The sequence below is a fragment of the Pelodiscus sinensis genome, chromosome 3, assembly GCF_049634645.1.
Source record: "Pelodiscus sinensis isolate JC-2024 chromosome 3, ASM4963464v1, whole genome shotgun sequence".
NCBI classification, from domain to species: domain Eukaryota; kingdom Metazoa; phylum Chordata; order Testudines; family Trionychidae; genus Pelodiscus; species Pelodiscus sinensis.
The window spans coordinates 127,602,431-127,627,192 of NC_134713.1; the positions used below are offsets into that span (position 1 = coordinate 127,602,431).

Genomic DNA, 24,762 nt, shown 5'->3' on the forward strand with positions numbered 1-24,762 from the left:
TACAACACCTAATGTACACACACAAAGCATTCTCCCTTGTTGTGCATATGCTGTGTGTTCAGAAGTAAATATGTAAATCTAGTGTAAATAGCGACGAGGAGTCCTGTGGCACCTTATAGACTAACTGAAGTGTAGGAGCATAAGCTTTCGTGGGCAAAGACCCACTTCGTCAGATGCATGCTCCTACACTTCAGTTAGTCTATAAGGTGCCACAGGACTCCTCCTCGCTTTTGCGGATTCAGACTAACACGGCTACCCCTCTGATACTAGTGTAAATAAGCACCCACAGGTGCCTATGGCTTAACTCGCCATTCTTTCTGGGTGCTTCAGATTTGAGTGTGCAAGGTGAGACAGGTGGGGGCTAATTTTTTAGAGGGGTTGATCATTCACAGCTCCTCAGCACCTTTGCAAATCCGGTCCCTCGGGAGGGAGGTCTCAAGTTGGACACCTGCAGCTGGTGGCCATTTGAATATTTTACCCACCATCTCTTCCTGATTGTAGCATCCCCCTCAATGCCCGGTGTGTAACACGAGCACTGTGCCACGGTCGCAGCGGAGGGAGGCTGGGAGCGCAGCCACAGTCTGTCTGTCGAGTAGCCAGTAAGGGGCGCTGGGCCGCAGGTTTGCTTTGCAGAGGGAGCCGGCTGCAGATCACCTGCAGCAGCGGGGGAGCCGAGCAGCTCCGCCCCGCCCCCCTCCTACCCCCCAGCCCAGTGAATCACATCGCTCCTCTTCCAGGCACTGGCACGGAGGAGATTGGGCAGCGCCGTCAAGCTGCTGCAGCGAGCGAGCGAGCGACAGAGACCGGCACAGCGGGGCTGAGGCTGCGAGCCACGGGGCGCTCCCATTTCCCCCAGCCCGGCGCGGGGCCGCGCGCGAGCCTCTCCCTGAGCTTGCAGCCCCACGGGGGGCGCCTGCCACCGCCCCGGGCACCGCTGCGGGGCCAGAGGGGGAGCCATGGCCGAAGGGGGCGAGGGCGAGGACGAGATACAGTTCCTGCGGACTGTAAGCACCGCGCGCTCCTCTCCCTCCTCCCGCGGGGCCGGGGCTGCTTGGGGGCAGGAGCAGAGCTGTGTGGGGCGGGGGGAGCGTGCGCCTTGCACTAGCTCCAGGGGACCCCTGAGCCGTGCCGAGACATGGTGTCTGTGTGTGGGAGGGGGGGGGGGGGGTGCCTGGCGCGCGTGGGAAGGGCGGGGGAGTCTCTGGTGTGCCCGGGGGCGGGGAACGCCGGGGGGAGCTTGTGCCCTGTAGGCGTCTGAAGCGCGGGGTGGGCAACCCGCCGACGGGAGCGTGTGGCCGTGGTGATGGGGAAGCCCCCTGTCCCCGGCGGGAGTTGAGGGAGGGGGCTGGGAGAGCCTTGCCAGGAATTCCCCCTTTAGCCGCTCGCCAGCTCTCCCAGGCGCGCACACGCGCCGCGGCACAAAATCATAACGCCCCCTCCCCGCGCATCCAGGTGTGTGTGTGGGGGGGGGGGGGGGCGCTGAGGGCTAGCGCCGGGCAGCCGCTGCGCGGGGTCCATGGGGCTGGGAAGGAGAGAAGCGTTGGGGTCGGGCTGGGTGGCTGGCTGCTCCTGGCACGGTGCCTGCGTGGGAGTGCAAAGCCAAGGAGCAGCAATGGCTCTCGGTTGTGCGTTAGCAATGCAGTGACAATTAAAAGTAATGTGTGCGGCGGCTTTGGGTCGGCTGGGGTTACTCCACCATTGACCCGGGGGCAGGGCAATCTATTGCGAGGCGGACAGTCGGAGAACGAGCGGTACCAGGCAAGGCAGCATCACATGCTCGACAGTCACACAAGGAAAAAAACGGGTCTTTCGGAGATCCCCTTCCACCCTCTGATTTGGGCTGTACACTGCAGCTACTAACCCAGCAGCAATGCTTAGCCTCAAAGCTGCAATTGAAGTGCCTATTGCAAAAACAACATGAAAACCTAATAAAACAAGAATATCTCCTGTTCTCTCTCCCCCACCCCCAGAACCTCACAACTGTAGGCATTATGGCTGAAAATGAATTAGTACTTACATCCTTTTACAAACATCTTTTTTTATTTCCTCTGCTTTTTCAATGCAGAACATTTTGAAGTGCCAAAGCTTTTCTCCTCTCAGTTTGGCTCTGTATTAAGAGTGCCAATTATGCTCATTTTGAACTATTTCTAGTCAGTTACTGCCTTTATTTGCTTGACGCAAGTGTTGTTTTTACACACGGTTCTAGCAAGTTTTGCAAAAAGGTATTTTTGAATATTGCTATATACACAACTAGGTAGTTTTGAGAGCAATGTAGACTTTGGAGATGTGTAGACATTGAAACTGTATGGTGTAGCTTTAACTTCATTCTTCATTTTATTTAGAACAACCATATTTTGAAAACATTTTTATTTGTGACAAGTAATGAGAAAAAGGTGCGTAAAAAGGAGAAAAGCGTCATCTAGCTGGTATAAGGCAGAGCACATTTGTACTGTTTTGCAGCATTGTGTAAGACGGTTTAGAGATTTCTTTTATTGCATTGTTCGCTTTAAACTGGATTGCTGAAACAAATAATCTACTTTCAATATTTTTGAATCCATCAAAAGATCCAGTCCTGCCGAGAGTATAATTGTTAAGCAATGTTAAAAAAGGGAATATAAACTGTCAATTTTTTTCTTGTTAGTATTATGGCACATGTACTGCGGTCCTGGCAAATAGATTTTTATTGTGCATTTCTGCAGTCTCAGAAAGAAGATATGGCTTCACAATTTGTCTGTTGTTTCCTAGTGCTAAAATTAGTGCAAATATTTTGGTTGAGTTGTGCACTTACAGGTTTACTGAAGATTTAAATGTTAAGTTTAGCTCATGGAGATGGTGTTATCTGAAATGCTTAAAGGGGAAACTGAAGCAATGTGCATGTAATGTCATTCCATGTACATATAGGGTAATGTTAAAAACTACAGACTCTAACAGCAGCAGCTCATTATGTAAAAGACCACTTCTGATAAGGTGTGTCCTGCTGGTAATCAAGATCTCGCAATGCCAGCCTGGGATTATCCTTTAAAAATCCTTAGAATGTTGGTCTGTAATAAAATGACCTTGAAGAAGGTGGCAAATTGGAGTAGTGGAAAGTTTTTGTTGAAGGGATTTAGACATATAGGAAAAAAAGGGCTGTAGACACTTTATTTCTTTCTGAAATTTTGAATTTCCAGTCTTAAATTGTTTCTATATGGTGACTTGTCTTAAGCCTCCATCTACCCTTCCTCTCCCCTATACACCTGTGCTGGGAACATTACTCTGAGAAGAGATGGAAAATTTGTTTTCCAAACATTAAACAACTTTCACACAAATGTTGTCTTAGTTAATTGTTTGAAATTCAGGACTCATCTCCCCAAGCTCAATATGTCATATGTAATACTTTCTGCATGGCATTGATAAAATATTTAGTTTGTAAACTGATGATGAATGCAATTTCTGTATCTTTATTTTTAATCAATTAGTTATTGGTGGTAGAAGTGTGCATTGGTGGTTTGGTAGATAAAATGTATCATGAAGGACCTAATATGTGATGATGAGTAAGATACTTCCTATGTTCAGGTAAATTCTTGGAGAGAAAACTAAGTATATTTTTTCCATTAAAATTTGTTTGTCCCCTATATTGATCTTTATTTTTGTTTTTCCTTTCCAGTCTCTTCTACTTAGTGTAATTTCCCTGTTTTTCCTTGTTTGTTTGCTACCTTTTCGGACAAGATGGCTGCATGCATGGCTCCCTGCAAAATTGCTGCTGTTGTGGATTCTTGATTCCTTTTGAAACAAATCTGATACATCCCCTTTAAAGAGAAGGGTGTAACATTTTATTTCCTTATGATGCTGGAAGAACAATGCTAACATTACTTTAGGAATCCTTGAGATTTGGACTGGAATACTGCTTTTTTTATCATTAGGTTAGTCCTCAGGGAAATGTTTAGCCCTAAGAATTTCACCCCTTGGAATGGACAGTGTTCAGACTCATGATTTTGTTTAACATTCAATTTGGTGGTAATCTTATATTTTATAAATAATTTTCTGCCAGACCCAAGGTCTCTTTTTCTGGCTGCCTTCATTAAAATTGCATGCACGTGGGTGAGAGACTTGGGGGAGGGGGCATGTTTCCTTCATGAATTTAATAGGGGGAAAGCCCCACCTCTATTAATTCTTTTTCTTTTTAAGAAACAAAGGAGCATGCATAGTACAAAATAAATATTCACATGTCAGTCTTCATATTCAAAGAATTGTCTATTCTATAGCTGATAACATTTAGATTAAATTCTGGTAAAGAATTTCATGTTTAATTTACCTGAAATTAACTCAGTTTAGACTTCAAGGGAAGAAGAACAGGAAATCTTTTCATCAATCAATCTGACTCCTTCCATAATACAGACATGAAAAAGCCGATCCTGTTGTTAGAAACCTGAACTAGAGTTGTCAGTTTTGGTTGGACTTACTTTCTGGAGGCTTTATCATATGATATAAACTTTATTAAAAGATTAATCTTTAATTCCTGGAGACTTCAGAACAATCCTGGAGGGTTGACAAATTTAGCCTGGATTCTTTTAAAACTGTCATAGGTATAACTCTGTTCCATGGGTCTTCCCTATCTATGGAACTAATCTAGTCTTAATCTTTCAAGAAGGTGGTAGGTAACAATATCCTTTGTATGGGATAAAAATGCTTTTGGGCTTTCCAGCACCATCACCTCCTGAATTGGATTTAACCTGTGATGTAAACTGAGTTGAGGGGCAATCATATGTCTAAAGTATGTGGTAATTGTGTTGTGTTATAAATGTTTCCAAGGACCCTTCGCAAAAGTGGTAGGGATGACTTGGGTGGGTTGTCAATTTCTGTAGCTTTTTCTTAAGTTTGAGCTCGGTGGTTCTTTCAGAAATTCGTACATGGGACATAGTTATAACATATGGAAATTAAACCAACAGTACTGTAATCCCTCACAACGGGCTGCAAGGCAGCTAAAGTCAAGATGCTTGTAATGAGTATGATACCTAAAAGAAAAAGGTAACAACCTAAGTAACTCTCCTGTCTCCAGATCTAATGGAGTCATCTCTCTGGAGAATGGAATCTGTGCTTTCCACTTGGTATTCCACTCTTTACTTAGCCTTTCTTTGTTTTATTGCAAGGGTAATTAGCAGTTTGTTGCTTTAAAAAAATCTGTTCCTACTCATTTCCCACCTGAATTTATAGTTCTTCAGATTAGCTCTCAATCTGCCAGTGTCAGAGTGTAACAAAGGTCTTCAAAATATGGGAGACTGATTAAAAAGTACTTCAGCAGGAAGCGTGAACTTATGCAGGACTTATGTGAACTTTTTAAGCATGAATGAAGTTTATTACCTCTCTGGTCAAAATGTAATAACTTGTTGACATAGTGACAGTGAGAGACCACTGTGGAAAGGATTCAAGTTTGAGTCTAAAAGAGTGACATGCCTAATGACATTTGAGGGAGATAACACTCTGTATTTCAAAATCACATTGGCCTCTATTCAGGAAAGCATTCTTTTCCAGGACAGCACTTAAACATGTGCTTCACTTTAAATCTCATTTAAGTTATGTGCTGAAATGCTGTCCTGAGCTGAGGTACTCCACCGTAATCACAGTGGAAATGCATGGAAAATAAACAAAATGAACAGGTGAGATCTTCATCTAAATTATTCCAGATAATAAAAAGAAAAATAAACGTATGTTGAACTTCTACCTAGTGTGGAAAGCAATCGTACTGAATTATTTTTCTATCGTGCTTTTTATAGATCAGGTAACTTCAAGTGGCTTATGATAATGAATTAGATTTTGGCAGTTGCAGTGACTATGTATAAAATCACACCCATGAAGATACCCTCAGCAAATCTTTAAAAACCAGCCTTGTGTGTTTGAGGTAGTTTTACTGAGAGTACATTGACCAGAACACTCTTGTCAATTTTTAAAAGTACCATTTATGGCTCTCAGCATGTTATTTCTGGATATTCACTTGAGACTGATGCAAAGGACCACAGGTCAACATCTCATGAAAGGGACGGCATGGTTAGCATTGCAATGTATCCATCTTCCTCCTTCCAATACTGCACTATAGGGTTAACACTGAATATGGGCTCAAATTCTGATTTTGAATAGACTACTGTATATGTAGTGTACCACTTACGCAACAAATTTATCCCTCTTTTTTTGTGAACTATATGCACAAATACTTTAATTTTTTTAATAAACTGGTTCAAGTATTTGAATACTTGATATGAACATTAGAATTTTCTTACTGGATCCATCTAGTCCACTGCCCTATTTGTCAGAGTTGCCTTTATCGGCTGCTTCAAAAAGCGGTTCAAGAAAGTTGCTTTCCATCCTTCATCAGTCGGTTAACTAATGTCCTGAGGCAGGAGGATTTCTATTCCTTTTAATATCTAAATACATTTTAAGATTGGCCATGTATGGAGTTAATTGTTAGATGAAGGTGAGGATGCTCATAGGAGTTAAAGCTGCAGGATTTAAAAGAACTCTAATTTGTAAATTCAGATTAATGCAGTTTCAGTGCTACATCAGGTTCTGAGTTTCCCTACCAAACTGCGTGATTTTACACAGTCATATCACTTTTTAAAAAGTTGGTTTTCTCACCCTCTGTCACTGTAAGAAAGGTAAACACCAAGGTCCTGATACAGAAGACTGCTTTAGGTGCTTTTTTTGCATAAGGATAGACATAAGTGTTAGCTTAAGTGCTTTTCTGAATCAGGGCCAAAAAGGAGAAACTGACAATGTGGGGAAACATTGAAAATGACTGTACACAGTCACAAACTTCAGAGCGGTAGCTGAGTTAGTCTGTAACTGGAAAAACTTAAAAAACAGCGAATAGTCTAGCAGCACCTTAAAGACACAGTCATGTTAAACATACCAGTTAAATAAAGTACAGATTTTTTTTCTATAATTTTTCAGTTTTTAGGTGTTACTTGTTACAATAGCAGGTTAAACTCTCAGGCAAGAAAAGTAAGTTTGTGGTGTCCTTTTTTAACTGCATCTAAAATACAGCTTGACTTTCGTGAATTAATTATGTCACTTGGATTTGGTTTTGTGAGGGATGAATAAGAGTTTTAGGGGGTAGCATCTTTGCAGTCACTTAAAACTGAACCTTGTTATAATCTACTGTATCTTTGAGACAGTCTGTCTTGGTCTGTGAGTCTGTTCAAGAACTCCTCCTAAATCAGTGGTACACAACCTTTGTTTGAACCATGACCCCTGTGTTGCGTGGCCACCAACTGCCGGGCCCAGGCCCCGGCTGGCCAGATCTAAGCGCTGCATGGCCACCAAGGACCAGGCCCAGCCCCTGGCTGGCCGGATCCAAGTGCCGCGACCCCCTAGGAAGTTGCATACCACTGTCCTAAATGGTAAGAACCAAGACCACCAAATTTAGTATGCAGCTTTCTCTTATAACTTAGAGCAAGTTAAGGATTTGGTTGTTCCAGGATAATGGGATGTGGCTAGATGAGATTATTTCTCATGAAATGGGAAGAGAGGGGTTACTAGCAGAAATAGTTATTCTATGTAATGACCATGGGGAGGAACAAGGGGGCAGCAGGGAACAGGGGTGGAGAAAGGAACAGCTGTTCGCTATATATTTGAGAGCACTTGTCTGTCTGTCCCCCAGACAGAGTCTTGCACCCTTCCCCCAGCTATGCCTGCTGCTGCAGCCATGGACAGGCGCTTCTCACCTGGGCCCAAGTTGCTGCGATGACAGATGACCGGGGTTGTCCTCAGCTCTAGGGACAGTCTGCATATTGAACTGCTTGTTTCCAGCTCCACCCCAGAGTGACGATTTAAATGAAGAAAAACAAAAATTATTTCAGTTAAAGATCTGAGCAATGCTGGGTAAATCTTCTAGTTTCTAATAAAAATTGAGTGGCTGAAATTGGATTTTTTTTGGTCATTTGTGTTAATGGTTGAACAGTTTTTACTAAGCTTTACTAATGAAATTTCTAATGAAATGTATGGGAAGATTTCAGATTTGCCTTGATGTGACTTAGTCTCAGTTTGGCTGTCTGGAGATGAAAAGGTCTGTAGTGCTCTTCCTGCCCTATGTGCAGTTGTACAAGTCTACATTTTAGATTCCATATTTGCATATACATCCAGATGTCTCTCCACTTCACTCAGCAAATATTTAATAACAGATGCTGTAAGGAGGTCTCATTGTGAAGATCCATTCACTTTCACAAAAATACACCACAGTATATTTATTAATCTATTATGAGGTTTTGACATAAATCGTTAACACTAACCTACACTTGTCAAATGAACAAAATACATGTGATATCATGTTTGTTTTGCTTACAAATTTGTAGACTACATTAATTTGCAAAGGGCCTCATAGTCAGCAAGGTTTAGACGTTCTATTATATGTATCAAGGGTAAAATCCTGGCAAAATTGTCAGGTTGAAATGCTGTCTCTGCTGAAGTCTAAAACTCTTGTTTGCATGCAGAATGCTTAGAAATGAAATCACAGTACTTACCATTCTGTAAATATAATCTCAGTTCTGGCAAATAAAATAAAAGTATTAAGGAAAGACTCCAAATCTGCTAATTTGTATTGAGATTTTGTTTCTGGCATATCTGATGAATCCCTTAGTGTAGAAGTTCTGGGAAAATTAAGTAGTGTATGTTTGCTGAGAGAGATTTCCCTTTTGTTAGTAAAGAGGAAGTGAAGTTGGTGCCATTTTATTTGTTTTTTGAACAAGTTAGAGTTGTTCCTGTACTATCCATGTCAATGGGAATTTTGCTTTTGACTTCAATGAAAGCAGGATTAGACCCTTAAATCTTATTCAAAACAACATTTTGGGGTGAAACTTTTCCACATTTGGTTTCTGGGTAGAGGAAATGGTTTTAAGTATGGGGAAAAGGGTTTGGTGCTACTTTTCAGAATGAGCAGAATGGAAAGTATCACAAATGTTAGAGGTTCAGTCATGAATTGGTTTCCTTATGCTTCCAAACAAAGTAAAGATTAATCCATTTAGGCTGTGCCTACACTAGAGTCCTCTCCTTGTACCAATGCAGTTGTACCACTGTAAGATCTTTTGTATAGCTGCTGTCTGCCAATGTGAGAGAGCTCCCCTGGCAGTGTAATCAAACCACCCCCAATGAGCAGCTGTAGCTACATTGACAGGAGAAGGTCTCCTGCCTGCATAGTGTGGTGCACACTTTCACTTTTGCTGACACAACTTATGACTCTCGGTGTATTTTTTCATACCCTGAGCAACACAAGTTTTTCCAATGTAAGTAGTAGCATGGATGAAACCTCTGTGTTTACCTTTTGAGGAACCAACTAGGGTAGAAAGAAAAGGTGCATTGATGCTACTAATTTTCTTAATTTTGGGGGGAGTAGGGTTGGGGGTAGGAGTAGCTGTACAAGGAAATTAGTTCATAGCTGATCTTTTAACAGTACTCATCAGAGCAAGGGCTTTTCTACACTACAACGTTGTTGATGTGAGGCCCGTTCCGTTGACCTAACTACAGAGGCATACATGCTACAATGCTCCTGCTGTTGTTGTAACTTGCCTGCTACACAAACCTAATAAAACCACCTGGACAAGAGGCATAGTGCATGGAATGATCTGGTTAGAGCCACATAGTGTTATTGTAGACACTGTGTTGCTTGCATCAACATAAGTGGCCTCCAGAAGGTGCTGCACGATGTTCACTGTGACTGCTCAGGACATTGTGTTGAACTCAGCTGCTTTGCAGCCAGGCACACAGATATGTGCTCCTCCTGTTTTAAAACCTCTGGAAGTTTGAGCAAACAGGGAGAGAAATTGCAAGAGTGGAGAACTAACACAGCTACTGCTCAGCTGACCATGGTGGCCCCATGCAGCCAACCTGCTCCTGCCTGGAGCAAACCAGAGGTGGTGGATTTTCTGGGGCTGTGGGAAGAAGAGACCGTGCAGTCACATCTCTGCTGAGGAACTTGAATATCTGTAGTCAGTATGGAGAAGTGCTATTACAGGGATACACAGCAGTTGATACAGCAGTGCTATGTATAAATCAAGGCGCTGAGGCAGGCATACCAGAAGGCAAGAGAGGCAAATACTCACTCTGAAGTGGAGTCGCAGACCTGCTATTTCTATAAGGTGCTGTATGCCATCCTTGATGGCGACCCCATTTTCCTCACCAAGAGCCCCTGGAATACTTAAGAGAGGAGTGGAGACCCTAGCCACTGGAGAGGATGACATGCTGGATGGATGGGTGTGGGGGCAGACAACAGGGAGATCCAGTGGTGTGGTGAGCCAGGGCTTCCTTTTGACTTCTACCTTGTCTATCCACTCCAATCTGTCCAGCTGTGGTGGGCCTAACCAGGGGTTTCCTCCCCTGCATAAGTACTCATTTTGCTTCAGTACTGCAGGGGCACTTCGGTTCATGGATTACTTTTTAAATCAAGCTGGAAGAGGCTGTGAAATAACCAGTACAGGGACAATTGCTGTTTGTTTGTCATTTCCCTGCACACTGAGGCAGAGGGGGCCCTACTGAACATTTTGTGGATGCGCTGTGCATCCTCCACAGAGATCTCTAGGAAACTTTCTTGGAGGTCTCTGCCCATCCTCAGCTGAAGAGTTCTTGGGAAAGGCTGCTTTGTTTCTTTCCCAGTAGTAGGACAGTTTCCGATGCCACTTGGTGATTGCAGCAGTGCCCACTGAAGTAACACACAGGCTAACAGCATACAGACCAGGTCTGCAACTACTTATCTGCAGAAGGTGCTCCTTTGAAGCTTTGGTTACCTTCAAGGGTGAGAGATCAGCTACTGTCACCATCACCTGTGGAAAAAGGTGCTGGTATTCAGTGCAATAACCCAGTGCAGTCGCCGCCTTTTGTCCCAACTCATCCCAGTGCCAGTATTTAGTACAATTGCTCTACGTGTTTGTACTGATAATCTGGTGTCAGCTTCACCCCCCCCCCCCCCATGCACACCAGTGGTATAGCTTGGCCAGTTAAGGAGAAGAAAGAAGTTTAAGGAAGACATGTTCCAGGAGGTCCTACAATCCTGCGATGTTTCAGATGTGAGCAATCAATGAGAAAGTGCAGAGCGATACTGAAGAAAGGAAGCAAACCAGGAACAGATGACAACATTGCTCAAGAAGCAAACAGGCGTGCTACAGTCTCTGACTGAATTTCAGGCTGAACAGATCTGTGCTTGCTGCCTCCTGCAGCTCATAGAGATCTGTATTCCTTATTTCTCATATCCTCTGTGGCTTCAACAGTACCTCAGGCACTCCTCTCCATGGGAGATTATGCACAATAGCAGCAGGACAGACACCCCACTGAGAGAGCCTTGTTGGTGTATGTGCTTGAGAATACAGTGTGCCTTCCCCTTTCAAGATACTTTTCCCTGCGTGTATGATGTTTACCTGAGCACGACATGGGCATGTTTGCATGGGTGTGTAATAAAAATCAGTTGTGCTCCAGTGCATGGTGACCGTTGCTAACAGTCACAGACAGTAGCAATAGATGCACCTGCATTGTTACAGTTGTGCACACAGAGCAATCATTAAAGGTTCATATCAAGGTGCAAAAAACCAATGCCAAGCTCAACTCATTAGAGTGGGACTCATTGCTATGGTCCATTATTGAAATGCTCTTTCAAAGCCTCCCTGATCTGCATAGCTCCTCTTTGAGCCTCTCTTACAGCTCATGCTCTCTTTCATGCTCCACTCCTGGCAAAGCTTCTCCTCTCCCCCTTTGCTTCATGGATATTATGAAGTGCACAGCAGGTAGGTGTGACTATGGGGATATTTCCCTCACTGAGGTCTAACCTGCTGAGGAGACCAGTGATCTTTTATGGCCAACAGCACATTCAGCAGTCATTGCTGAACCTGTCATTAAAGGACTCTTGCTGATCCAGTCATGAGCCAAGGGAGCAAGATGTGGGCAGGATCTCCGAGGATCCTTGTTGGCATGTCCACATCCCCAGTGGTAATTCTCTGGTCTGGAAAGACAGCCCCTGTTCGCAGATTTCTATGTAGGCCTGTGTCCCTAAAGATGTGTGCAACCATGCACCTTCCTTGACCAGCCTGCGATGATATCAGTGAAATGACTTTGATCCAGTGCTTGTGATACCATAGAAAAGTAGCCCTTTATGTTGATGTACACATTCCTCATAGCGTATCACCCCCATCGATTTCCCAACTCCAAACTGATTTGCAATTGACTGCTAGCATTCTGGTGGTGCCAGCTTCCACACAGGGATCATTACTTGCTTCTCCATGTTAAGTGCTTCTCTCATTTTGGTGTTCTTCTCCCAGAAGGCAGGGGTAAGCTCTGCATACAGTTCTGGGAAGGTGGTTTTGTACATCTAATAGTTGTGCAGCCCAGACTTGCATCTCAATGCAGTACCACCACTCAGTGCTTGTTTTTCAAGCCTAGAACTAACGGGCTACCATGTGCAGGTGTCAACAATGTTGAATTATTTCTTTCCTTGGGACATAGCAAGGCAGACACCAAGGCATTGTCATCAGATTTGCACTTCATAAAATACTGCAGAATCAGCTGTATGGGCTTCATAATGCACACTCTAGTAATGGAAAGTAGTGAAGAATCCATGCTTTCTAACAGATGATGAACATGCAGGTTACAAAGGGCTCTTGAAAAGTCATGCAAAATAGGAAACCCATGGAATGAGGGAATGGAGAAAACTGTGTAATGAGATACTGAAACTACCCTCAGGAGGCATTGCAAACCTTTCCCAGAGCTCCCTGCACCGGATGGTAGTAAATTGCGTGGTAGGATAGCAACCAGTTGTATATTGTCCTCTGTGTCAATGCAAGAGCTGCTACTGTGGACATACTCCCGTGGCTCAAGGAAGGTAGTCTGGATGTGCAAGAGTGGTTTAATTACAGCAGTGGCTGAATGTTGACATAACTTGTCAACTTAACTCTGTAGTGTAGTCATGGCCCAATATAGTTTTTTGTCTATTTCCTGGTGCACTGAGTGGAGCAGCTAAGTAGTTCAGAAGCCATGGCCAGTGTATATATTTTTTTCAAGGATCACATCTACTCAGAAACGTACAGATTTCATGTTGGTCTACCTTTTTTATTTACATCATGTCGATATCTGTGTGTATCTGTTCAAGGCATTAATATCCTTTTAACTCTCTAATGAAATTCTGAAATAATAATTATATATCATTTCTGAATGCAAAAGATAATATGATAAATATGGAGTTCATGGATAATATTCCTGAAAACTAGCAAGCCAAAAAAAGGTAGTAAAAGGTTTTAAAAAAGTGAAAGCCACTGGCGATTTTCAGTCTTGACATCTTGCAACTTCATTTTCTGATTTTGCCACAACTTATAAAAGCCCTGCAATTAGATGTGGTGAATATACATTAAATCATAGATCAATCAAGGAATTTGTTTGAGTTTGGTAAAGAGGTAGGGCTGAAAATTGATTTTATTATGTGAAGTGAGTTTGTCCATCTTTCACACAGGTTGAAAAAGCCAGTGCTAAATTTTCCTTCATTGTAGACAGAGGAAAAAGGATTATTTTCACTACCAAAACTTAAGGTTGTTCAGTAAATTCTTTCATTAGTTGCGTGTGAGAATAGACTCATGTAGCTTCTTTGTCTTAATATTGTTGCTATCTCTGGTTTTTATTCTGTCCTTACTTATGAGATCTACAGTACATTCATGTAAATGTAAACATTTAAGTCACATTGGGGGTGTTTCAACAGTATACTTTGCATGACAAATGTATATGACTTCTTTCAAAACGTCCGAGATGTACCTATCATCTGTGTGTGTGTGTGTGTGTGTGTGTATATATATATATATATATATATATATATATATATATATATATATATATATATATATATACCTGATGTCTGAAAGGTATGGATCAAAGAATAGGGAAGAAGGGGTTATTTGCAGTAATTTAGATTAATGCCTCTTAAAATTGAAACCATAACAATATAGCTATTACAGTATTTTCTACCTTTAGAATACCACAATGATATCAGGAATACAAGTGGAACAGTTTTATGGAAAGCATTGACACCCCATGGTGCAACAAATTCCCTGTTTCAGGACCAGTCAAGTCCCAAGGGTGCTGGACCAGGGAAGTTCAACTTGTATTATATAATGGTATATTAATTTCCCCTTGGGTAAATAGATTTTTCAAATATGATGCTAATGTGAGAGAGCTTAATGATATGGTACTTTCATATTATTGCAATAAATGTATTATAAAACCTTGTTAATTGATGCTAAGACTGAGACATCTGTTTTGAATTGGAGGCGTGAATGGCAGTGCTGGTGGTTCAGTCCCTCTCAAAACCAAAGTACTTTTTAGTGCTTAAATGTGCATTTAGTTCATAATTTTTGGCAACCAAATTTGTAATAAATAGAGTAACAAGAATAAAGCACAACAAAATGTACTGTGTCAGTCCCCGTAATACACGAGGTTCGAAGGGATGCCGGAAAGGATGAGACCACAACTGGGGGTTTTAAAAAGCACAAACTGATTTTATTTTGATGACGCCAGACAATCATCAGAACAAAAATTAAACAGATTGCCAGACAACACAAAACAATTCCCTGAGGCTTTTCTAAATCACAATAATTCCCAATAACTGCCCAGGGGTTAGGAACAGTTGAATTAACACTGGTATTGTCCATAGGGATGATTATTTACACAACTTTATACAAGGAAACAGTAAAAAACCTAAACCACAACTATTTATAAACTAACTTAGTAACTTTTTAGCCACTGTCACTTGACAAGCAATAAGGACAACAAAAAAATCAATTAGGATAGGGATGATGGCGGGGGAGGGGGAGATTATACCAGTTCTGGAGACAGCAGGAACACAAGTACCGGTCACATGCTCATAAACTATCTCCACTCGGGTCGACCAACTCGGAGTATGCTCAGTAAGACTCGAGAGCGGGGGGTGCAAGGCGTCTGGGTGATCAGGCCAGGCGTTCACTCGATGCGAATCCCCAGTGAGAGAGGGGCTGCCTGCCTGTTTTATTGCCTGTGAACTTATCACCCCATAGGTTGGTTTTTGCTGCAGTGGGTGGAGTAGCAGGCCTGAGCACAAGTCAGCCCATTGGCTGATCTTTCACTGCAATGGGTGGAGTGAGCAGGGGAAGATTATTAATTTACATGCCCTTATATGGAAAACACTCCACTTCACAGACAGAGCCCCCTATACCAGCCTTAGAGGTATTACAGGCTATGGCTCCCTGCGACGGGCAACCATTGTTGTAGTTCTGACTCGGACATACTGATAGCTTTACAAAAATCCACTACAGTATATTAAATAAAATAAAACCATTAATTTTGGTAATTATAAATTTTCTTTAAATTTTAATATATTGTAGTTGATTGTTATAAAGCTAATAGTCTTAATTTTAGATCTCAACACAGAATCTACTATCCAGTATTTAATGGGAAGTGAGAAGAGACATTTCAGTTCTGTGGTGTGAATTAGTATTTGCTAAAGCCAGTGGTTACCACATTGTAACAGATAAAATATTTTAAGTTCTTCCTGGTATACATATGGAGATATGTTTTAGACACCTATAATGTGATAACTCTTGGTAAAGTCAACATTATAATGGTGGCCGCTCAAGAAATGTGTATTAGTGAGATTCTAATATATAGAATATTTTTCGAAGTATCATGCTGCAAGTTTTTGTTCAGATGCTAAGCACTATGAAACCATGGAAAACAGTAAGTAGTCAGGTTATTTAGGCATTTGTTTTCATTACAGTTGATGAGAAAATGATGCAAAATATCAGAATCAATGGAGGAGCACCAAGTGGGGAGAACTTGTGCACCCCTTCTTTCTGATTGAATAGAAGTCCCTCCCAGAAGTGTGGGATTTGTGTATAATGAGGATAGCCATTCCTGACTGTATGAAACAGCATGATATTGGCATTAACTTCTGTGTGAATTTAACTGTGAGCTTGACAGGGCATAATGCTGGTCAAAGAATTACAGGCAGTCCCCAAGTTACGCGGATCCGACTTATGTTGGATCCGCAGTTACGAACGGGGTTTTTCTCGCCCAGGAGGACGGGAGCGGCGGGACGCCCAGATGCGCCACGGTCCTGCCGCCCGCATCCTCCGGGACGAGAAAAGCTGCTCCGCGTCTCCCTGGTCTGTTGGGGGGGGGGGAGACCCCCCCCAGCAGACCAGGGAGACGCGGAGGACCCGGGCGGGACTGCCCCCCCATCAGACCAGTCTTTTCTCTGGACGCCTGTGGTAGAGCAGCTGGGGCGCTGCCGGTTGGTCCCGCAGTGCCGCTCTGGGTGCTACTGGACCAACCCGGCAGCACCCCAGATGCTCTGCCCCAGGCGTCCTGATTCAGCCGCTGCTGGTCAGTTTCAGCAGCGGCTGAATCAGGACGCCTGGGGCAGAGCAGCTTGGGTGCTGCTGGGTTGGTCCAGTAGTGCCGAGGAGTGACGCTACTGGAGCAACCCAGCAGCACCCCAGCTGCTCTGTCCTAGGCGTCCCCAAGTCAGCCGCTGCTGAAACTGACCAGCGCTGATTATAGGAAGCCCGAGGCAGAGCTGACTTGGGGACGCCTGGGGTTCTTAAGTTGAATCTGTATGTAAGCTGGAACTGGCGTCCAGATTCAGCCTGTTGAAACTGATCAGTGGCTGATTCCAGGAAGCCCGGGGCAGAGCAACTCTGGACACCAGTTCCGACTTACATACAGATTCAACTTAAGAACAAACCTACAGTCCCTATCTTGTACGTAACCCGGGGACTGCCTGTATATGCAATTTAATGTGGAGGAATGGAAAAAATTGGAAAGGTGCGCAGAGTAACACCAGACTATGGATGGACTTTGTAAACAATGGATTAATATGATCCTCAATATTTATGAACACTGTGGCAGTATTAATAAACAGCAGAAAACAGAGATTCATTTAATGGATTTATGTGCAGCATGCTCATGTCTTAGTTAAAAATCAACATAATGAATAGTGCAACTGGCAAGAACTGGTTGGACACAAGATAATCAAGCCTCTTTATTTAGGCATGAGGAATTTGTCTTTGAAGCTGTCCCAGATAAGGCGCTCAGTTACAGTGATGATAGAGGCTATTTAAATACCTAGATGGATGGATGTGTGTCCTCTTGGTCTTACAACAATTTTGATGATCTAGTTTTTTCTTCACAGCTTGTATTTGCTTATAGGAAGAAGACTAAGGATTATAGTAAATTATGTGACTTTAATTTATCAATATATATCTAAATATTAATCTATAATGAAGTGAACCTGATGGTACTTGTATATGGATCTAAACCAACAGCACATTCAACAGTGCTGAATTAACTTACATTCCAGAAGATTAACTGGTAACTATCAGAAAAACTGAACATGCTCCCCCCCTTTGTTGGAATAGCAGATAAATACTGTAATGCACTAGATCTGATCCAGGCTTTAATGTGTTATAGGAACGATGCGGGAGACATGAAAAAATTTCTGTTGGCATCATAGGTAATACCATAGCACTTCATCTGAGAAACTGGGATTAAAATCCTTTTAAGATCACACATTAAATAAATGTTAGTTTTATCCTTGTCCCTAACTGACATTTTCCACAGTAGAGACATTGCAAGTAATGGGGTACATGCTGGTCATCCTACTGACTCATGCTGTATATCCATAATATTTCAAAGCAGAGCCCTGCAGTTATATACCATTTGATCAACTGGCATAATAGCACAATGAGACGTAGCCCTATTAATAAAAAGCCTGATGGAGAACAAAGAACCTGCTGATTCCACCATAAGAAACGTAATTTCCATGAAATGAAAATCACATGGTGGCATTCGTAGAGTGTGTCTGCTTGAACACAAGATCCAGAGTACACTACCACTATTGGCACATGCTCACGAGAAGCCCAGAAATGGAATAAGGATAACATGGATTAGGGTTGAGGTGCATGTATGCTCAGGCATGGGGAAGTTGACACAATACTTTCCCACACTATTGTTGTTTTTAGCTAGCATGGTTAATTCTTGGAAATGTTGTGAGTGACACAGTGATGTAAAATGGAAAAAAAAGTCTATTATCTAGTTTACTGAATACAATTGGTGGCCGTATTGACAGAAACTGAACATTTCCAAATACTGTAGAGTTCACCCAGAGAGGTGTTATTGCCTTGAAAAGCAGGCTATGGAATTAATGGCTTGTTAACTAAATGGCACAGCGTAACTTTTAACGTGTTAGATGATCCATTGTGTTAGCAATCTCAGATTTGCTTACTGCCTAATCTCTTTGATAAATTGGTTAGAAGATTGTGAGAAAAAACCCAACAGGCATTCTGTAAGATCTCTTGCTCATGCATTAGTATTTATAACAACAATTAAAGAAATTACATCTCATAGATTGGGGAACGGATAGATTATTGAAATTCCTCTCCTCCCCCAGCCCTCATCATAAGGTTGGGAAAACTTCTCTGGGCTCTGGCAGTGGCTGAAGCCCCTGGCCCTTTAAATTGCCATTGGAGTGCACATGGTGTCTTCCAGGCGGCTCCAAGGGCTGCCTAGCGATGGGAGGGTGGTACTGGAATCACAGCATGGTGTGTTTTGGGTGGTGCTGAGGGCTGGTTGGCCCCTTCCTGGAGCTGGACCTTTTCCTCCCTACCCCCACCCCATAGCCCAGGGGCTTGGCAAATGTGTTGGGTTCCCTGCCTCTCCCACAAACGGAAGCCTCCATTGTGCTTTGTATTGGTTAGTTAATATGTGTCAGGAAAATTTTTCTAGTCCTGTTTCCTTAATCTTCCTCTCCATCTTCATCTCGCCAATAGAAACGAGATAGCGAATACCCATAGCACATTAGGAGGGTAATCCCAAAAAACACTGAATTTTAATTCAGAAGCAGCTGGGCCCCAGTGGGGTGGAGGAGACAATATTCTATCAAGTGGACTTTCCCTTCTTTTTAAATGATGTAGTATGCTGCCTGGCCTTCTCCTGTATGAAATGGCTGGCAGTAGAAAGCATAGGGAGCTGTCAGAAGTGTAGTCCGAAGTGGAGTGGATACATTGTGTCTTTGGAGAGGGAGGAGAAAAATGGGTAGGTGGTAGGGTGAGAATTAGGAAGTACAGTGTCTATTTAAAATGTATAAAAATTTTGGTTGATTATAAAATAGAAATTATTCTTTGTTGTTTTGAAATCCTGGTTGAAGTCTAGCTTGTGGCTTTAGGGCCTGGTAAAATTTCCACTGAAGTCAATGGGAGTCTGTCCATTGGCTTCAATGGAAACTGAGTAAGGTGTTTAAAGATACATTTATTTGATAGTGTTGAATGATGGAATCACTGAGTATTTCAATGATCATGAAGTCAGCATGTGCCATTAGAAGTATCAATTAATCATAGTATTTCAGAATATCTAACACATTTATTGGATTTCCTCTTTCCCTATGAACTCCTAATGGTCCATTAGTTAAGCAAAATTGGAGATGTTTGGTTTTTATGTTCTGAATTGTGTCTCTGTTTTGCTACAATGGCTTCCTGTTTCATGTGGTAGATTTAGAATTTTTAAGAAAAACAGAGGAAAAAATCTTCATTTCCAAACTGAAAGCCGCATTCCATAATTGCCCCATATTGGGTAAAATTCACCTGGCTGCAAAAGGCTCACAAAAGCTTTAGTAACAATTTGTGCTGGCCCTCTTCAGAGGAGTTAACGTCACTTGCCCTGAGAATTTCTTAAATTAAAAGTATCAGTGATTCCTAAAACTCTAATTCTATAAAGTAATTAATGCTGTAGGTTAAAAATTGTAAACCTTCAGAACTTGGAAGGTTGGTTGATTTTCTGCCTATGGCACTCACATATAGGACAGCTATGCTGTACTTGTGAGATAAGTAAACATGGATCAATGCAAACAATCTGCAAGGGACTTGCTACCTAAATAAACAATCTTTATGTACACGTGTGATTTCTTATTGGTGATTGATTTTTTTTAATGATGAGTCATGTTACAGAATTACAGTTGGAGAATTGGAACCACACCTAGAGCTTGGGAAGTGCATGTTGCTGTAGTAAGTTATTCAAGAGTTACGGCTAGATATTAGCAGTTACATTATTTCACAATGATTTAGTTTATTGGGAAGGCGTGGGAGAATAAACAGCTGTGAGGCTGAAATGGATTTATAACAGCATCAACCTCCTTGAAATAGAATCCTCTGCTAAAGAAAATTGTCAAATGCCTTTGGAAATTTCTAGTTGGATCTGTTTCTTGCTAAGTGAGAAATGTTAACTTAACAAAAATGTGAAAGACTGGCAGGTTTATGTAACACAGCGTTGAATATGTTTGGTTGGCTCTAGACCTGTAACAAATTCTGTTTATGGAGTTGTAGTGCACATTGGTTGTAAGCAAAACACTAGCTCTTCACTCCATGACTTAAATTCTAAAAGTAGTCCTAACTAAATTTAATTGATTGTAGCTTAATATCTAGTCTAATATTCTGCACTGTATCCACCAAGAATTATATTTGACCCAGTTTGGTCTCTGTCTGTGAGAGACTTAGAGTACAGCCTTATTTACTCATAAATTTGAGGTGATGCTTTAAAGCTGTCATCAGTTAGAAAACACACATGCTCTTGATGCCAGTTAGAGCTACAAACCATTTAGGGCTGACTGTGGTCACTGGGAATGCTAAGATACTGAGCCCACCAAAGTTAACTGCAGAACTCCCATTCTCATTAACAGAGGCATAACCAGGCCCTAAAATTGCAAAGGACTGAATTGTCGTACTACTGCTGTCTACAATGAACTTAACCTAATGCATACAAAAGGAGAGGCTTGCTTTCTGTACTTAGCCATTTACCTTTACAACGGTCAAGGCTGCTCCCCCATTCTGGCACTCTGCGTGCAGAAGGTGAGGGCCAGCAAGAAACCTTAAATACTTTGCTTCTCTAGACTTCTGCTTAAAAAAGCTCCCCAAGCTCACAGATCTCCTGCCTTTGAGAGGAATCGGTCACAATCAAGTGTAAAAGCAAAACCCTGTGGCTGAGTCTAGCAAATCTTTTGTGCAAAGGCATATGCCAGTATAGACGCGCTCGTGCGCAAATACTTTTAACGGAAAAATGGAAGCAAGGCTGGATTACCCAATAGGCAGACTAAGCACATGCTTAGGGCACCAGCAAAGCAGGGGCACCAAAAAAAATCGAGTTTTTACGGTATACTGTAGTATTGTTTTTATTTTGAATTACATATGGGAGGGGCACCCTAATCTTTTCAGTGCTTAGGGCCTTTAAAGGTCTTAATCTGGCCCTGGCAGGAAGCATGGTTTCTTGGGGACCACTTATGGAAGCCCATCTTAGCCAGCTGTCCAACCCCGGGGGAGCTGCTGGTGTTGGAGAGCCCAAGAGGACCTCATGAGGGAACACGCGTCTGTCTTCCGGGACATGCAGCAGACACTAGCCCAGAAGGTCCAGGACGATACACAGCGGTGGACCTAGATGTGGACCAAGCTGCTGCAGCAGGGCTGCAACATGTGTGCAACCATCCGGGAAATGGTAGTGTATCGGGCACCAGTCCCAGTCCCTGCTCTAGTCCCCACCCTCCCCCATGCCAGGCCTGCTCCAGCCCCCCCTCCTTCCTAGCCACCTGTTCTCCCCAGATTCCTCCACCCTGTTTTAAAATGAAGGTTTCTTATAGTAAAGTGGACGTACAAAATTTGATGTACATATGTATGTATTTATTTCCTTGTTAAGCCTAGGCATACAGTACTATTATTTTAGGGATTGGTCATATCTGTTGAGCCATTAAAAGGGTTTTCAATAACCTGACTTCATTTCTTTTTCTGTGGTTTGCTGGAATTAGAGGTCCTGCAGCACTGAGGTGATATATCTCTATGCCACAAGTTACTCTGCTCAGCTGGCATTACTTTATTAGTGCCAACCAAGCTACCCAAAGCAGATGAATCATCTAATTTCATAGTCTTAGACCTTGCAAAATCAAGAATAAAAAAGGTAATTTCTTTTTCTAAGAGGGAAATGTAAAACGTGGAATGTAATGAGTAATGATTGCTCCTCTACAGCTGCACTTGAATATAGATTGATTTTTAACAGCAAATTCTCAGCATTAATTTTTCTTTTTAAGCTGGAAAAAAAAGTAAGCAGTAAAATAATCATCCTCTCCTTATTAAAAAAACCCAGACAAACCAAGTGTATACTTGGCAGATATTTATACGCATGGATGGGTTACGAGGTATATGAACCTCATGGAGAGGTTGGTCAGAAGGGGGGTTATCCTCCACCTCTGATTAGGGGAAGGACCACATTTAACCTTTCTGAATGTGAGGTCTTTCAGGATAGCAGAGCTTGGTAACTGCAAGAAATTAATCCCCCCAGAGAGTTATAAGTAGGCGGAGAGGATCAATTATGGGCAAGGCAAAAAGATCACCCCCTATTTGCTACTCAGGAAAGTTGGACCACTGAGGCTCCCTGACCTTTTCTGGGAAATCCTGCAGGCCAGTTAGCTGTGCCTGTTTACTTTCCATCAGTTACTGATCCCAAGTTTGAATCATTGTAGGAGGCTCTTTGTGTACTAATTATTTCTGTACGTAGGGATTGGTGGCAGCTGTTGGTATGTGTATGAGTAAAGATAAAGAAGGCCCTGGACTGCGGAATGTTGTTTTTGCCAAGATGACAGTGTGGTCAAGTGGATAAGGCAGTTGAGTCGTGAGAGCTGGGTTCTAATGTCAGAACAATTTATTTTCTATTCAAAAGAGTAAATGCAGATTTGGAGAGGATGCACTTGTATTTTTTCATACATAACAGAAGTTGAATTCTCCTTAAGTATAAAAAAGGAATGCAGCCTTATCTATAGAGTTGCAAACAGCACCCGTATAATCCGTAGCTCTGCTACTACAATACTGTTCCCAAACCAAATTACTGCAATCATTGCATGTTACCTTTCTATCTATACAATCAGACTGAAAATCTTGCTTGGAGACTGATAGCTAAAAATGTTATGTAAAAGCTAGCTGTTGTTTACCAGTTGGTTTTTGACCACTGCTGCAATGAAGTCTGGGTCTATTTTCTCAGTGATTACAGTTAATTTTAGAAACCATTAACAAATATGAATAGTTGAAGTTATTTCTGCATTATGCAACACTGTACTTATCTACGTTAATACACTAGATATAACTATAACAATACAACATTATATATGTGTATCTATATGTTGTATAGTTATCTTGTTTGACAAGGTAGGGCCTTCTGCAGTTTGTCAGTCTTCTCTAGTCTTGAGCATCTTAAATAGCTACATATTGTTCTTTGGGTGAGATGAAAATGTTTTACAGGACCGACTTCAGTTGGTAAGCGAGACAAGCTTTTGAGCTTACACAGAGCTTTTCTTCACAATTACAGCAACACAACATATATTTTATCCTGTGAGTACATTTTAATATGTTCACTCCCTTTTGCAGATCATTCTTAGGCAGGGATTCTTAGGCCTTGTCTCCACTTGCCAGAGGATCGACGGTCTGGGGGTTGATCCTCTGGGGTTCGATTTATTGGGTCTAGTAAGAACCCACTAAATAGAATGCTGCAGGCACCCCTATTGGCTGCTGGTTCTCCTTGCAGTTGTGAGGAGTAAAGTAAGTCAATGGGCGCATGCAAGGTACATTGACTTGAGCTATGCAATTCACATAGCTGTTGTTGCATGTCTTGTATTGATTTTCTCTGCCGGTGTAGACCTGGTCTCAGAGCTTGTGTGACAAAAATGTAACATTTATTCTCCGTTTTTGTTTTCTTCCTCTTACCTAGTTTCTAAGCCATGGTCTTTGTCTTACCCCATGATTATTTAGTTTCTTTAATAGCCTCTTGTGGGGAATTTTAATAAAGATCTTTTGAAAGTCTAAATAAATATCAACTGTCTCTCGTTTATCCACGATAATCAAGATCATACTGTTTACAGCCAGCCTCTTGAGATGAAAATTACATCTGTAATCATGAAGAATAGACTTTACTAATTTATTAATTGAATATATCTGCTGTACATTATGCATAGACAAATTAAGCCGGCTTCTATAGTACCTCAGGAAATATCTGAACAAAGCGAAAAACATCTGTTGTTCAATGGCTCGGCAGCTAGACTCCCTTTGGGGCAGATTTATATTCATCTCTTTCACACTGACTCTGACAGGGCAATTTAAAAAAGGCTTGGCACTTATTGTTGAATCAGAAGGATTTCATGAAGGAATTCCTTTATTTTGGGCAAAATTCTCAAATTATTGCTGGCAGCAGGTCTTTTAAGCTTGGTCATCAACTGCTGAGTGAAGTGTAGTGCCTCCTCCTTCTGCAGTCACAAGGCAGCTCTGACTTAGTCCCACAACTAGCATTATTCTTAAGTGAAATGGAAGGGAGCTGAACTGCATAGCATCAGGGAGCAGGCTGGCTGGGAGGAGAGGGTGTTTGCTCAACACCATTTTTTACCTTTCCAAAGAGGAGAAACTGAGGAAACGTCTGGATGAGGATAACAGCCCTGCAGCATGACCACAGATGGCCCAAGTCAGCTTATTTGGGCTCACAGGGCTGGGCTTTGGGCTAAAAATGGCTGTGTAGCTCGAGTCCGAATATCTACACCGCAATTTTCAGCCGTGGAGCCTGAGTCAGCTAATCCAGGCCAGCCATGGGCTTTTCATCTCTCTGTAGACATACCCTGAGAGGACTGAAAAGGGGATAATATTGATGAAATGGGGAGAGGGAAAGCCATAATATTTAACATTTCCAGTCTATAAGAATATGGTGGACTTTCCGCCAAAAAAG

General features: G+C 42.2%; 1 protein-coding gene across 1 annotated transcript in view; it reads left to right on the forward strand.

Annotated features, from left to right (window-relative positions):
• Positions 1-399: 399 nt before the first annotated feature.
• The window catches only part of RYR2 (ryanodine receptor 2), a 648,519-nt gene continuing 624,156 nt past the window's right edge, over positions 400-24,762 (forward strand). Inside the window, exons 1-2 of the mRNA XM_075924816.1 lie at positions 400-620; positions 738-1,004. Coding sequence (XP_075780931.1) covers positions 957-1,004 — 48 coding nt within the window. The 5' untranslated portion in view covers positions 400-620; positions 738-956. The remainder of the gene's footprint in view (positions 621-737; positions 1,005-24,762) is intronic.